Source organism: Mesoplodon densirostris, chromosome 7 (assembly GCF_025265405.1).
Source record: "Mesoplodon densirostris isolate mMesDen1 chromosome 7, mMesDen1 primary haplotype, whole genome shotgun sequence".
NCBI lineage: Eukaryota > Metazoa > Chordata > Mammalia > Artiodactyla > Ziphiidae > Mesoplodon > Mesoplodon densirostris.
The window spans coordinates 44177877-44194699 of NC_082667.1; the positions used below are offsets into that span (position 1 = coordinate 44177877).

Here is a 16823-nt window from a genome sequence, read left to right on the forward strand (position 1 = left end):
TTGTAGCTTCTTGCCCATAATATTACTTTGGGCAAAACTGGCAAACCTGATTTAAAAAGAAAAGAAATACTAAAGAGGAAAATGTCCATCTGCTTGTTATTTAGCAGTGATTTTCAAACTTTGTTTATATTAGTTGTATGGTTAAGACCTGACTCACTCCTGCTGCCGTTCTGCCAGAACTGTCCATTATTATGATCATGCCTCTTACTGTGTCAGACATTATGTGTTTTATGCCTCTGACTGTATGTAAATTTGATATTTGAAAATATTCTTCCTGTTCTCTACTTTGATTCCCCTCTCAACTTCATATTTCTCTGCATATTCATTTTTTACTTTGAATCTCCTTTTTCAGCCCTCAGCTCCACTACTACCCTTAATTAATAGCATCTTCCTAAACTGGACTTACTTACTGTACCATGAAAATACCTGACACTTTTATTTCTTCATTAGCTAGAATGGTCTCTAGGTAGTAAGGAAAGAAAACATACTGACTTAATACAGCCATAGGGAGAAAAGTACCAGAAATTAATCATTTTGCGACACCAGGAATCAGAGGTTGTAGACAGTTGAGAGCTAAACAGACGTGAAAGTTTGAGCAAAGTAGCCCTATAAGAAAATTGCACAGGTGTGGAGCTGACCTGCTTTTTCTGAGCTCATGGTGCTATCTAGCTAGGGAATAAGTGTGTCTCTTATCTGTTGTTTTGTTTTTTTTAATGTAATTCTATATATTGGTGACTATAAGAAGTCCATTTTCATAAGAGTTAAGTAAAACGTGGTGGTGTAATGGGGAAGGGGTAGGGAAATAATAGACTAACAGTCATTGACAAGCCTGAAAATAGATTGTAGAATTTAAACTTCTTTTTAATGAGGTTTATATCTAGGAATTGACACCTGTGTGGGAAAATTAAATTAGCAATTAGATATTGTATCGGTTTCTTAAAATTTGAACCTGTTCTTCCAAAATATCTTTTTTTGGTAATCTCTTGGGCAACCTTTATGGATCGATGCCCATAAGAACATTTAAATTTGATAGTATTTTTGTAAAAACCGAATATGATGGTCAAAATTTGGAGCTTGAAGTTCGGGTACTAAAAAATTTTACAACGAAGATTGGAGGAATACAAAATATAATTTGTTATACTTGAACTATTTGTGTTTTTATTTATAGCTTTTATACTCAAATTAGAATTTTAACCTTTACTATTTTAATACAATGTTATATTAAGCACTGTGTGTCATGCATCAAATTCGAGCATTACTGAATTTTTAAGGAAAAGAAAAGTATTACCTGCATATGGAAAATGTATTATATGTTAACACTGAAGGAAATGATGATTTTTCTTCATTATAAAGTGTTTTTTTGTTTGTTTGTTTTTGACCAGATGCTTGCACATACCACCCAGGCGTTCCAGTCTTTCATGATGCATTAAAGGTAGGAACTTGATACATTTCAGTCTTTTCACATTTGTATAGTAAACTCAGAGGTATAATACTAAATCTTGACTTTCTCTTTTTTTTTTCCTCAGCTTGTGACTCTCTGCTTTCTTAATGACCATTTTGGGGTGCTTTGAGCAAGTGCTCCACTAAAGGCAAAGAGGACAGTAGATGGTGATCTTAAGGGCTTTTCCAGTTATAAAATTGTTACTTTTATATCCCAACTCTCACTTTCAGTGCCCCTCATTTCTTCACTTTGAGGGGAAATGAAAGCAATTGTAGAAGCCATAACACTTCTTAATCTTTCAATATACCAGGCAGGTGCTGTTTAATAAGAGCAGCTCTGAATTTTAGGGACCATTATTATAAATACTTAACAGTGCCACTCTTGGGACAGATATGAAAGTTTAGAGTAATACCATACAGAAAAGAGATGCCACCTGTTTTCCTTGATGTTCTGTAGATTTAGAGAAATAATAGAATATTGTTTGATCAGGTTTTTTGTGTTGGGTTTATTGATCTTTTAAAATTTATGATAATGTGGTAAATGTTCCCTCGTATATCTCAAAAGAAACTGTTGCAGTGTGGCTGCCATGTTTTTAGGTATTCTTAGGAACATAAACAGTCCTATGTGTTTATATATTATCAATGCCCTTTGAATTTCTAATTTTACCTTTCAGGGAGTAGTTGGACCTTTCTGGTTTTTAACTGTTAGCCACATATAAACAATGATGTACAAGCAGATAGCAAGTTTATGTTAATATGGTTAGTTCTGACTGAGAAAAACAGAACAAGCGTTCAGTAGGGCAAATTATGATCTGACTCTTCCTTACATCTTTTTAGCCTCTTTACAAGCTTTTATGGTGATGGAAACTGTGGTTCTGTGGGAATACTTATTTTTGCTGGGGGTGAGGGGATTTTATCTTTCCTAAATTGCCATTTATTCTGTGTTTGTTTTTCTTGTTGTATTTTGTTTTCCTATGATGTTTTCCTCCTGTCTCCTAACCATGGGCATACTTCACTTCTCAGATTTGGCTTCCTGTTTTCTCTCATTCAGCTCATTCATTCTTGTCCTTAATTTATTCTTGTCACCTCTATGCCAGTGACTTCTACAACATATTTTCATTTATCTGTGTCATTGGCAAGCACAGATGAGTTCTAAAGTGACCCCTTATTCCAAAAATAGCCTGCCTTTCAAGTTTGCTGCTGCTAGTAATGATATCACTAACTTTCTAGTCATTTAGTCCATTGCTCCTCTTTTTACTACCCAACTGTTAATTACTCTGATTAATTAAACTTACTGATTTTACTTTGAAGTGTTTTTGTTTCTCTTCTCCGATTCTACTGTTTATTATTGTTTCTATAAACATTTGAAGACTTAGACTTTCCAAGCCTACTTTCCAAGCCTACTGAATTTCACAGCCCCGTAGATTTCAGGCAAAATACATAAATCAGTATGGTGTCTACTGTTGTCAGTTTTCTATTTAACCAAGTGAGAATTTAAACATTGCATTAACAGAAAAAAAAACATTTTAATATTTAAATTAGAAAAGGCATATTCAAGGAAAAGAGCAGTCCTTAAAAAAAGTTTGCAACCTTATGTTTACATACTTTACCTTTTCACATTTTACTGAGGACTTCCATAGATCTCAGATCAGCAGTTGGGAACAATCTATGTCATGTATGTATCCCAATATTCCCAGAATACCTAATTCTTCATATAGAATTAAGACAATAAAGCTTTTTTCATATAAAATAACTTTACTGGTGACATTATTATCTATATTAATTAAACCTTATATTTAATTTTGTAATAATTAGTAATTTTTGATCTATATTTCAGTTCAGAGTAAAAGAAAATTAAATTTCAGAATAAAGGAAAATACGAATTGTAGAATATTTAACATTTTCCTTTTAAAAAACTTTAAGGGCATATTGTAAAAAAAGTCACTACCAAATTCTTCATGCATACATTGAGAAAAACAGTGAGGCCCAGATGGATATGTGCAAAGCTGACTCTTAGTCCGCATTTGAGACATCCCAAGCTTTGAGACTGCTACATTTTTATTTCCTTATTCTTTGTACTACATTGGAATTATAGGTGATAACTTAAAGCCATTTATTGTTTAGCTACTTGATACTTTGTTCAGAAATCTCATACGGCATTACAGTTTCTATATTTGTATGCTTCTAGCTGAAAAGATCATTTAACCTTGAAGGATCTAACAGTGCTTAAGCTACTATATGAATTAATGTTTTTCTGAAAATAGAATGCTTATTGTTGAGGAACAACTATGCTGAGTTTGTTTAGAAACTGAATTATTATAATTATTATCTCTAACTTAATGGATTTTTAAAGTAAAGCACTTCACTTACTCCCTAGATCCTTTAAAATAGTTTTTAGAAATTATAGATTGCTTTTCTTATAAAAATCAAGTACTGTTCTTGAAAACAGAAGCAATTTCTGTTTCCATATTTCAAAGTGCTTCCTTTCATGACGGGTCACAGCACAAATCACTTTTAATATTGGTTAATTCATTCTTTTAAGTCAAAAACTAATCATTTCACTTGATTAGGTGAATTATTTATAACACTTAAAAACTATAAAATTATGTGTATACAGGCTACTTCGGGATTCAAGGAGATAAATCCAAATAGAGTGTTTTAGTGGGTTGTGGTTCTCATACAAATAGAGTTTTAATTTTTTTTTCCCTCTTATGTTTCTTAGGGTTGGTCTTGCTGTAAGAGAAGAACAACTGATTTTTCTGATTTTTTAAGCATTGCAGTAAGTATTAATGGGTTTCTTTTCCCCTAGATTATCTCCCAAAAAATACATATTATGAGGAGCTCCAGAGTTGAGGAGTCTGATTTTGGACATCTATTGACTAGTCCCTGTTAACTCACAGATAGTACCTTTCTTTTACTCACCTCCCTTCTATGGCATTTAAAATAAGGAATTTATCTGTTTTTGAGATTAAAGTTTCAAGATATTAATTAACCACTTGTCAGTTTAGGTTTATTTTTGATAGTAGCCTTTTTTTTTATTTGTAGTGTACTTTATTCCTTTATATACATCAAAATTACAGGCTAGAATTTTTTCTTACAGCTTATTATTTTTCCTCTAGCTTTTTATTTATTTTTTTTTATTGAAGTATAGTTGATTTACAATGTTGTGTTAGTTTCAGAGGTACAGCAGAGTGACTCAGTTATATATATACCTATTCTTTTATGGATTCTTTTCCATTATAGGTTATTACAAGATATTAAATATAGTTCCCTGTGCTATACAGTAGGTTCTTGTTGTTTGATGTTAATAGTCTTAAAAGACCATCAAAAAGAAGGAACGCAACAATTTAAAGCATTTTCAGTTAGGAACAGTAAATTTTTATCATATCTAAGATACCATAGAGATGCACTATTATTTTGTGTACCCTTAAGAAAGAAATCTAAAGTTGTTAATTAAATGACATACAATTTACCTTCTGATTTCAAGGATGTTAAAATGTATGTATAACTCAATGGAATATAGAAAAGGTAGCTAGCATTTATTGAATGTTTACCACCTGCCACATATGGGAAGTATTATACTGTTTTATTTAATCCTCTCAAGAAAGATCTGAATGCCATTGCCTCCATTTTACTGATGAGAAAACTGACTTTAGAAAGCCATAATTCAAAAAGACACATGTACCCCAGTGTTCCTTGCAGCACTATTTACAATAGCCAGGACATGGAAGCAGCCTAAATGTCCATCAACAGAGGAATGGATAAAGAAGATGTGGTACATATATACAATGGAATATTACCCAGCCATAAAAAGGAACAAAATTGGGTCATTTGTAGAGACATGGATAGACCTAGAGACTGTCATACAGAGTGAAGTAAGAAAAACAAATATCATATATTAATGCATATATGTGGAATCTTAAAAAATTGGTATAGATGATTTTATTTACAAAGCAGAAATAGAGACACAGACACAGAGAACAAACGAATGGCTACCAAGGGGGAAAGAGGGGGGATGGGATGAATTGGGAGATTGGGATTGACATATATACACTATTGATACTATATATAAAATAGATAACTAATGAGAACCTACTGTATAACACAAGGAACTCTACTCAGTGCTCTGTGGTGACCTAAATGAGAAGGAAATCCAAAAAAGGGGATATATATAGTATAGCTGACTCACTTTGCTGTACAGTATAAACTAATACAATATTGTAAAGCAGTTATACTCCAATTAAAAAATAAATAATTAAAAATAATTTTAAAAATAATAGTCATAAAGTTTTTGGAGCCATGTATGTCTCTATATATGAGCTCTTTTGGAATTTGAGATCTGTTGAAATCAACTACCCTTGTTGTTAATAGAAGTAAAACATTTAAACTATTAATTTCTCTGTAAAATGATTATGCCTTATTCTTTGTGATTTAGAAAGAAATAAAGTTTCAACTGGTGGTTTCAAAAAAAAAAGATTAATTAACTTGCTCAAGGTCGTATAGGTAGGTAATAGGAGAACTGAGATGCAAATTGGGGCCCTTTTGTATAAATAATTTGTAGAATTCTCTGTGTGAGATCTCCAAAATTTGTTTTCTGTAAACAAGTTTATGTTGCACCTTTAATAGAATAAGTATAGTAGATATTTATTAAGTGTAATTTAAAGGCCTGGTTTTTTTTGTTTTTTTGTTTTTATTTTGTTTTTTTTGCGGGCCTCTCACTGCTGTGGCCTCTCCCGTTGCGGAGCACAGGCTCCGGACGCGCAGGCCCAGCGGCCACGGCTCACGGGCCCAGCCGCTCCGTGGCATGTGGGATCTTCCTGGACTGGGGCACGAACCCGTGTCCCCTGTATCTGCAGGTGGACTCTCAACCACTGCACCACCAGGGAAGCCCTAAAGGCCTGTTTTTAATGCATTATTCGCATGTAAGAACTCATTTACAAATATATAAAGTTTAGAGTTCTATTTTTAGTTTCTTAAAATAAGTCAGTGTGTTAAAAGTGGAGAAAACATGCCCTTGAATTTATTAATAAAGAATTGAAAAATAGTATTTCTGTCATGGCATGTGAAGTAGATAATAGGCTAACTCTCAGTGAATGAATACCTCTCACCAATAGGGCTGTACGAAAGGAAGACATAATAGTGAGAAGCCACCCGCGCCAGTCAAACCTGAAGTCAAGACTACTGAGAAGAAAGAACTATCTGAATTGAAACCCAAATTTCAGGAGCATATCATTCAAGCCCCTAAACCAATAGAAGCAATAAAAAGGCCAAGGTATACTTTATACAGTTGTATATTTTTGTCACACTTGAATAATAGCATTTGTTCCTGGTATTTCCTTTTCTGATTTTGCGTAATATCATTTGCAGCTACTGTGTAGTTCACCCACTTTTGAACCATTTGGTTTTCTCTTAGCTAATACCTTTCATTTCTATTCCCTTGAGGGCATATACACAGTAGAACTGCAGTACAGATTTGTTCACTGTGTACTCAGTTATGCTAAGGGCAGGTGAGCCACACATCTTTCTTGTGCCTTGGTGTGTATCTTTTTCACGGTGGCATAGTGGAATTCTGTAAAAGAATCGGCCTTGTCAGGGAATCAGTTTGAGTTGAAAAAGAACTTAGAGGCTTTCCTTTCCAATCTACCACTGTTTCTTAAATAATTTCTAGAACATTCTTGATAGAAAAATATTTAATTTCCTTTCTAATAATTCTATTGAAGAAGAATTTACTTCTATTTTAAAGCAGTTCATTTTAATGTTACTAACTCAGTATTTAACTTTTCCTTGTATTGAGTCAAATTCTGTTTCTTTCATTTGTCCATATTTTGCCACTTAGAACAAGCCTAGTCACTCATCTTTTGTTTGCCTAAAAACTGTTAATCTCATTACTGATCAATTTTTAATGTATTCAATTTACATGGCATATTTGTTAAAGTACTTTTAAAATAGCTTTTTGTCATTTTGCAGTAGAATTACACAGGTACTTCATACTCACCTCCTGATCCACTAGACTCTATTTTACAATTCCACACATGCATGTTGGGTACCACTGTTACACCAGGTCTTCTTCATATTGCACTTGAGTATTGAATTGTTTTAGAACCAAAATACAGGACTTAAAAAAACATGGTTTTTGGCCTCAAACATGGCCTTTGTTGATATTTTTATTCACACTGTAGACTCATGATTTTCCCAGCTTTTTCTTTATTGATCTTATGTAAATAAATTTATAGCATCTTGAATTATACCCGACCAAGATAAGAACCCAAAGAGACTTTCTGATGTTTATTTTGTTTTTTTAACCAAACTACTTAGGATGATTTTATTCTATATCCTGCTTATTCATATCATGAGAAATTTTATCAAATGCCTTACTGGCTGATTTGCCAGTGGGAAAAAAATGTCAGAAAAAAACAAGAATTTTGGCATGGCTCATTATTAAATATTACAGTGGAGTCTACTATAATTGACAGGATGAGTTAATTTTTTTTAAATTATGGACTACTGCTAATTTCACTTAAGAGAAAGTGAGAGAAATTAAATATTTTATCATAAATTCATTAGATAGTATTGTAGAGACTGAGGATATAGGTTTTTGTGTACTTTGTGAGTGCCTCCTATATCAGTAGGTTTTTCATTAAGGATGTAGAATGAATAACCTAGGATTTTCAGTTTTATTGTTACATTTATTAATATTCTTAATACTTATTAAGTGCCTTAACCAGATTGTACATATAACACTAAACCATTGTGAAATGTTAGGGGATATTGTTGTTACTGTTATTTTTAACCCTACTAAAACTGCCTTGTGATATAATTGTATCTGAATGTATAGATGCATGTACTAGTGTCCACATAAAGTGAACTATCTCCACCAGTAGGGATATGGATTCACTTAGTACCTGTTTATTGCCTATTACATGCTCAGTGTTTTACTTAGGCATGGAATGTAAAGGTACTTCGCAGTCCCTTCCTTGGAGTTGCTCATCTTAACAAATTTGTATTCTTACTCTTTACTTCCTTCCCATCAGCCCTACTGATTAATAATTTAATGTGTTGACAATAGCATGATTATTTGATATTTAATATCAGAACTTTTTCTGCTAAGACTTAGAAATGTAGCTGTATTAATAGCAGTTATTGTAAAATACTTTTTAAAGAGAAAACCTTGATTGACAAGGCATTTGGCGTATCATAAGTAGAGTCTTAAGTATATTTTTAGTACAGAGAAATATTTTGGTACATCAGTAATGGTAATAAAGTTTCCAAATTCTCCAGCCCGGATGAACCAATGACAAATTTGGAATTAAAAATATCTGCCTCCCTAAAACAAGCACTTGATAAACTTAAACTGTCATCGGGGAATGAAGAAAATAAGAAAGGTAAGATTTTGTTTTGTATTTTGTAATTTTTTCTGTTCAATTAACCAATTATCTAAAAGAGACAGGAGCAGCGTAGTTTACTGTATATAAACACGAAAAAGTAGTACATTGTACATTGTAGTATATTTGTAGAGGCGTGGATGGACCTAGAGACTGTTATACAGAGTGAAGTAAGTCAGAAAGAGAAAAACAAATATCATATATTAACGCATATATTTGGAATCTAGAGAAATGGTACAGATGAACCTATTTGCAAGGCGGGAATAGAGACACAGACGTAGGGAACGGACGTGTAGACTCAGACGGAGGTGGGGGATGAATTGGGAGATTGGGATTGACATATGTCCACTGCCATGTGTAAAACAGATAACTAGTGGGAACCTGCTGTATAGCGTAGGGAGCTCAGCTTGGTGCTCTGTGGTGACCTAGGTGGGTGGGATTGAGGGGGGCGGGAGGGAGGTCCAAGAGGGAGGGGATATATGTATACATACAGCTGGTTCTCTTCATTGTACAATGGAAACTAACACAATATTGTAAAGCAATTATACACCAATTTAAAAAAAAAAGGAGTACACTGTAGTAAAGAACTTATTTTTGATTTTTGTTTACTGAATGCTGGTAAAACCACAAAATGAATATGTGGATTATTCCATTTTGCCTTTAATAAAAATGAGAACCTGTTAATTAAAAATTTTTTCTTCTATTACTCATTACTTTTTAACGGTGAGTTAAAATTTTTTGATACTTGTAAACGTTTCATTGTGCGTGATATAAAATGTATTCAGTATTCTCTGACCTACAACTGGTATCTGGGGAAAAAAGTAACCCTTTCATGATTTCTCTTTTACATAAGGTTAAGTTATTGTATATAGTATTGCATTGTAGAATAGAAATGTGTCATGTCATATATCAGTTTGGGGATATAGGCAAGACTTATGATAATTGGTTTCTTATTAGCTTTTAAGTGTATTACATGAAAGGTCACACAGAAAACTTAGTTATCTAAAATCATTTTAAAAATCAGTTTTTTTGTATTTAGATTATTTTATTAAATACTTGTGTTATGGAATAGTTTACTTTTTAAGAATAGCACTATAGTAAACTGTTCTATTTTAATGTTTCTATTTTGCTTTTTTTCTTTGTTGTAGAAGAAGACAGTGATGAAATTAAGATTGGAACCTCATGTAAAAATGGAGGGTGTTCAAAGGTATATATTGTAAAATTTGTGTTGTGTCATGTCATGGAAGTAAATTTTTAATTTTGAGAAAAGAGTAATTGACTTAATTAGACAAACATTTGGGTGCCTTTTATGTGTTGGGTACTATTCCGTGGAGCACGGCTATTAACATGGATAAGAGACTGTCTCTAAGGAGCACCGTGTCTAATAGATCATGGGAATAAATAGTTCTAATTCAGTCAGCATTTACTGAACACTTACTGTGTGCCAGACATTGTTTTAGGGGCTGGGAATATAGTATTAAATAAAGCAAAAATCTCTGTTCTTATGGAGTTGATATTCTAATTTGGGGGGAAGGATAACAAGTTTTTAAATGCTGTGAATTTAGGTAGACTTGAAGAAAATTAAGCAGACAAGGAGATAGAGTAAAAGTATTTAAGTGCACTTGTCAGGGAAGTCCTTTTTGATATGGTGACACTAAATCAGAATTCTGAATAATGTAGCAGTTGAGTTATGTAAACCTTGGAGTAGATGTGGGAGTAGTATGTGTAGAGGCATTAGAGCTTGGCTACTCGAGAAATTATGAGAAAGGTCAGTGGGGGCTTGATAAGTGTGTGAAAGTTGGGAGTATGAGAGGCAGGCAAGATTATGGAGGTCCGTCCTTATAAGCTACAGTGAGGGGTTTGGGCTTTATTCTAAGTATAATAGGAAGCCATTGTCTGTTTAAGGAGGGCCTTTGAAAAAGATGTCTTTGGCTGATAAGTGGCAAATTTAATGGGGCAGGAGTGGAATCGGGAAGGAAAACCAGCTAGGGTGCTACTCTGGAGACCAGGCATTAGGATATGTTTTTGAGAAGTGGTTAAATGTAGGATGTATTCAGACATCTCAGTGAGGCTTCTTTCTGCCTACTCTATATAATATTACACACCCTCCAACATTCCATACTCTCCTTTTTTCTCCACAGCACTTACCACCTTATTACACACTACTTGTTTTACATATTTATTTTGCTTATGCTCTATCCCATCTAACTTTCCCTTCCCTTCCCCTTTTGAACTAAGCTTAAAAGGAAAGAATGTTATTTGTTTTCTCTTTGCTGTGTCTTGAGTGCTTAGAACAATGCCTGGCACATGACAAACACATGTGGAATGGATGATATTTGGAAGTATTAGCGGGACTTGCTAATAAACTGGAAGTGAAGCATTTAGGTCAGCGGTTCCCAACCTTTTTGGCACCCGGGACTGGTTTCGTGGAAGACAATTTTTCCACGGACCGGAGTGGAGGCAGGGGGGACGGTTCAAGCAGTAACATGAGCGATGGGGAGCGGCACGTGAAGCTTCGCTCGCTTGCCTGCCGCTCACTTCCTGCTGTGCGGCCCAGTTCCTAACAGGCCGCGGATTGCTACCGGTCCGAGTCCTGGGGTTTTGGGACCCCTGATATAGGTAATTTGTGTACCATTAACTGAAAAGGAGAAAATGGAGTTAGGGTTGGGGGCAGGTTTGCAGTCTTCCTTCATGTTAAATTTGACATCACCTTGCTCATTTAGAGATGGAAATATGAATGCATTCACATGTGTATAAGGTAGAAGTAGTAGATAAAAGAGAATGATTAATTCTTGGGGTGAGGGAGATATCGTGCAAGTGGTAGGGTAATGGAGGAAGATCAGAGCAAAGGTATCCCAGGTGAACTTTGAGAAGTGAATGGCAGTTCTATAAATGGACAAAAAGGGAAAGGATATCCCAAGCAGAGGTGATAGCAGTAATATTAAAGAAAACAAAAAATAGTCAATAACAATGGTACAAAATTTGCTGATGTAAAGTTGAGTTTAAAAGAGATAAGTAGGGTCTAGATCCTGAAAGGCTTTTATACTGCTCAAAACCTTACTTTAGGTCATGCTGGCCATTGAAGACATTTTTTTAAAGTTTTTCCATTGAAATATAACATTAAATATATATAAATATGTTAATTCTATGTAAGCATAAGGGATTTTCACAAAGCAGAGCCCTCCTTATGCTTCCTCTCATTCATTATTTCCTCTCCCAAAGGGAACCACTTTTTTCTATCAACATAGATTAATTTTGCCTACTTCTGAACTTACTGTAAATAGAATCATGGAACAGGTACTCGTGTCTGTCCTCCTTTGCTTAATAAAATGTTGGTTATCTTGGTTTCATGTAGCTCTAATTTGTTCATGTTCATTGCTTAAAACATGCCATTGTTTGAATGTACCAATCAATTTATCCTTTCTACTGTCCTATAAAGTTTTTTGATTAATGTTACTGTGAACATTTTTGTGCATGACTTTTAGGATACATGTACACATTTCTTTTAAGTATATGACTAGAAATGGTGTTGCTGGTTCATAGAGTGTGTGTGTGTGTGCGTGTGTGTGTTTGTGTGTGTATGTATGTTTAGCGTTAACATACTCCCACATAGTTTTACAAAGTGGTTGTATTTACACTCTTACCGGCAACATATTAGGCTGGTTCCTTTTGTCCTACACCTTGGTAACACTTTGTAATATCAGTTTTATATTTTAGCCATTCTGGTGGATGTGGAATGTTCCCATTGTGGCTTTTTTTTTTTTTTTTTTTTTTTTTGCGGTATGCGGGCCTCTCACTGTTGCAGCCTCTCCCATTGCGGAGCACAGGCTCCGGACGCACAGGCCCAGTGGCCGTGGCTCACAGGCCCAGCTGCTCCACGGCATGTGGGATCTTCCCGGACCGGGGCACGAACCCGTGTCCCCTGCATCGGCAGGCGGACTCTCAACCACTGCGCCACCAGGGAAGCCCCCCCATTGTGGTTTTAATTTGCACTTTCCTGATAACGATGTTGACTACCTTTTTGTATGTTTATGGCCATTTGGATATTCTGTTTTGTGACATGTCCAAAATCTTTTTTATCTGTTTTTTTATTAAATTGACATTTTCTTAATGATTTTAGGAATTCTTTATATGTTTTAGCTACAAGTCCTTTGTCCTAGAGGCTATATACCTTTCCACTGTCTTAATAATGGCTTTTGATAAACAGTCTCTTCAATTTTAATGAAATTCATCTTGTTCATCTTTTCCTTTAAGACTGGGGCTTTCTGTGTCCTATTTAAGATATCTGTTTATTTTAGGGCCATGAGTATTTTCTTATATACAGTGGCACATTTAAATGTGCAAATGACCTGGAACTGATTATTATATATGGTGTGAGGTAGATGTAATTAAAGGACTTTAAACAAGAGAGTGATACATGTTTTAATTAGGTAGTATAGTCCAGAAATTGAAGGCAGAGAAATTAATTAGAATCTTTTAGCATAGTTTCATTGCCTAAAATCTGCTAGTGATCATGAGGAAGTTCAGCAAATTAAACTGATACATATTTTTAAGTCAGATTGACGGGATTTTGTGATAGACTACATGTGGGTAGAGGGTAAAGAGAAACTGAAGAGGACTTACAGAATTTTTGCTTTGAGAGACTGAGTGGATATGGTGCCATCAAATAAGATGGGAAGAAGAGTAGGAGGTTTGGGGAGCAGTAGTGATGTAAGTTCAGAATCTAACATATTGAGTTTTGTGTGCCTATGGAATATCTTCAGGAGGTACACACACCCCGTAATTTGAATTTACAAAAAGTAAATGTACAGAATTTTATTTTCTGTAACTATAGGATGGTTGCTGTAAATACCAAAATAGACAGAAAATATACTACTGGCTGCATCTATGTTTTATTAACATAACTTTTTGTGAATTCATCTGTAGAGCCTTCATCTACAGCAGCAATGGGGCCCGGATCTTCCAGACAAACCCTGGATATATATATAGGTCTGCAGCTCATTTTACGCTTCGTAGGAAAAAGAAATCATCATCTGGGACTTCCAGAATTGCTTATTAGATTTTCCATTTTAATTCATAATGTTCACACAGAGTTTACTATGCACATAAATCATCCTATAACTGTATTTCTGATGAGAGTACTAATCTCTTGGTTTCAATATTGTTCTGTAAATTTATAGAACATACCTGAATGTGTTTGGGTGTGTCCTCATATGCAAAAGTCTGAAAGTATCTGAATACATCCTTTTGCCTACTTTTATATTTGCCTTTTTCACAGGGAACTGAAACTTAAGCATATCCAAAAAGGAATCATTTTTCATTCCTTATTGGAATGGCCTGAGGTGAATTTATGAATGTTCTAGGTAATTGTTATCTCTTGGGAATTTTCATAGTTCATAGAGGTCACCAGTACTTGCAAATATATGTGAAATGTAACATTGAGATGTGAAACTAATTTTTTCATCTCTTTTTCTCTTTTAGACATATCAGGGTCCACAGAGTCTAGAAGAAGTCTGTGTGTATCATTCTGGAGTACCTATTTTCCATGAAGGGTAACTTATAGCAGACTAATTAAAACTTTATGGTAGATGTTAGAAATGTTAATATGCCTTCAAACATTAAATGCCATGCAGCAATATTAGGTATTTTACTTACATTGTCATATAATTTTTACAATAACCTAGAAATGTGGGTTTTGTCTTCTTTTTACACATGGGAAAACTGAAACAAGATTACAGAGAAGTGGCCATTGTGATTCAAACCTCATGTTTTTTCCGTATTCCCTTCAATTACAGTGTGATACTCTTTCTGTTTGAGCTAAACAGGTGTTTGGTTTTTGTTTTTGTTTTTTTTTTTCTTTGAAAGACTGTGCTGTGCATTGTAGGACATTTGGAATTTTGGGCCCTGGGACACTAAGACATCAACATTGTGGCATCTGAGAAAACCCATACTTTTCCACAGCTCTTAGTTGAGAGCTTCTCAATATATTACGCTGTAGTTTATAGAAACGCAGTACTGTATTGAAATCTTCCACTCTGTTACCATATTCTTCAGGACTCAAACCCAAAGTTTTACTGTAATTTTTGTCATCCAGTGTTAGATTTTTCTCAAGTAAATAATAGTGGGTTTTACCTACTTTGGGCTTGACCATCACAGGTTGTGTAAACAGTTATTTTTAGTTTGTTTGTATGTTCTCACTTTGCTGGTTTATTAAAATACGAATGTTTTCAGTCTTCGGTCATACCACTTCATGGTAGCTTCATGAGGAAACTGGAGTGTAAACTATCAATGAAAAGCTGATTTTGGATTTTGTGATGGTTTTAAGCATCTTCACTCAGGAACTCCAAAACTGCTATACTAAATGGCATTCTGGTTTTAACTTTAGTCTTCTGGTAGTTTTTTAAGGTTTTTTGGGGTTGTTTTTTTTTGTTTGTTTTTCGTTTTTTAATTTTTATTGTATAGTTGCTTTATAATGTGCCAGTTTCTACTGTACAGCAAAGTGAATCAGCCGTACGTATACATATATCCCCTCTTTTTTGTATTTCCTTCCCATTCAGGTCACCACAGAGCATTGAGTAGAGTTCCCTGTGCTATACAGTAGGTTCTCATAGTCTTCTGGCAGTTTTAATTGTTTAGTAATTTAGACACTTGTAAGATACTAAAGTTACACACTTACTTCTTTTTTGGTTAAGTCACTTATCACTTAACACTTCTGAACTTGATTGTGAGATTTTATTGCTGAAATTTTTCTATAATAATTTACAGGATGAAATACTGGAGCTGTTGTAGGAGAAAAACTTCTGATTTTAATACATTCTTAGCCCAAGAGGGCTGTACAACAGGGAAACACACGTGGACTAAAAAGGATGCTGTAAGTAGCATTTTAAAAATAACTTATTGGAGTGTATTTATCTGAGTCATTTTGAAGAGATTTGAGATTATTCTGTCTTTAGATTTAAAAAAGCAAGTTTTTCTCTCCGTCACACAGTAAAGTTTGATGAGCCTAAAAACTGAAGTTAGTCTGAGTCAAGCTCTCTCAAAGCACTGCTCTTTGATCAAAATAGCCATTATGTATGTTGATGCAAATATGTAGGTTTTTGTGAAATAGTCAAGGTAGCCTAAATTGAAGCATATTTTTCTGTAATTCCATACCTTGTTCCCAGTTTTTGTTTTTTAAAAATCACTTTTCTGGTCATTTGATGTTATTAATCATTTAGACTTCTGATTCTCTTTTGGCCACTTAACATCATTCAACCATGTACAGATGTACAAATACTCTTAGTGGCCGAAGAGAAGGATTGCGCACTTGTTTCATTGGGTTTGTTTCAAAAGCCTCTGCTTGCTACCAGGAAATTATCAAAAGAAAAGAGAAAGCATCAGTACCTACTTCCCTGACAGCATTTTTAAAAGACTTGTGTCTGTGTAAATAATCCCCCCAAATCCCATTAAATTGTAAGAAGGCAAGCAATTATTTGCTAAATAAACGTTTGTTAGCTATTATTAATGTATCTTAAATTAGTTTTATGTGCTGTATTGGCACTAATAACCTCAAGACAATGAACCTTTTCAGTATGTGTGTCTTTATGTTCAAATTACTTTAGGAATTCATTTAGTCTACATTTGCATATTTTATAGTTCCTGCTTTTTAATAACACATGGGTTTATGTATTATAAATGTATCCATTAAGTTATAATAATTTATCTACCACAAAACTTCTAGGAATGTTTTATTAGTAAAAAGTGAAATCCCCCTGTATTTTCTCCAAGGTTCAAAAGTTTGAAAGTTTTGCTTTGAAAAAATAAAATGTTTTATGCACAAAAGTTTTCATAGTATGACCCTTGATGAAACACATTTTTTGTTATTTTTTAATGCATGTAGTTATCAAGTATTGAGTGTCTATGCCAGGTGGCTAAGGGCAAAAAAAATGTAAGTCATATAAGTAATTTTAAATTCAGTTAGTATAATTGTACGAAAATATAAATATTACTTTTTAAAACAGT

At 34.1% G+C, this 16823-nt stretch overlaps 1 protein-coding gene across 3 annotated transcripts in view; it reads left to right on the forward strand.

Annotated features, from left to right (window-relative positions):
- CHORDC1 (cysteine and histidine rich domain containing 1) overlaps positions 1 to 16823 on the forward strand; it is a 42795-nt gene that overhangs the window by 2403 nt on the left and 23569 nt on the right. For all 3 annotated transcript variants that reach the window (XR_009533042.1, XR_009533043.1, XM_060105358.1), the window contains exons 2-8: positions 1383 to 1432; positions 4163 to 4219; positions 6555 to 6712; positions 8719 to 8822; positions 9971 to 10029; positions 14304 to 14374; positions 15588 to 15693. Coding sequence is in view for 1 of the 3 variants with exons in the window: in XM_060105358.1 (XP_059961341.1) it covers positions 1383 to 1432; positions 4163 to 4219; positions 6555 to 6712; positions 8719 to 8822; positions 9971 to 10029; positions 14304 to 14374; positions 15588 to 15693 (605 nt within the window). In the remaining 2 variants the exon portion in view is untranslated. The remainder of the gene's footprint in view (positions 1 to 1382; positions 1433 to 4162; positions 4220 to 6554; positions 6713 to 8718; positions 8823 to 9970; positions 10030 to 14303; positions 14375 to 15587; positions 15694 to 16823) is intronic.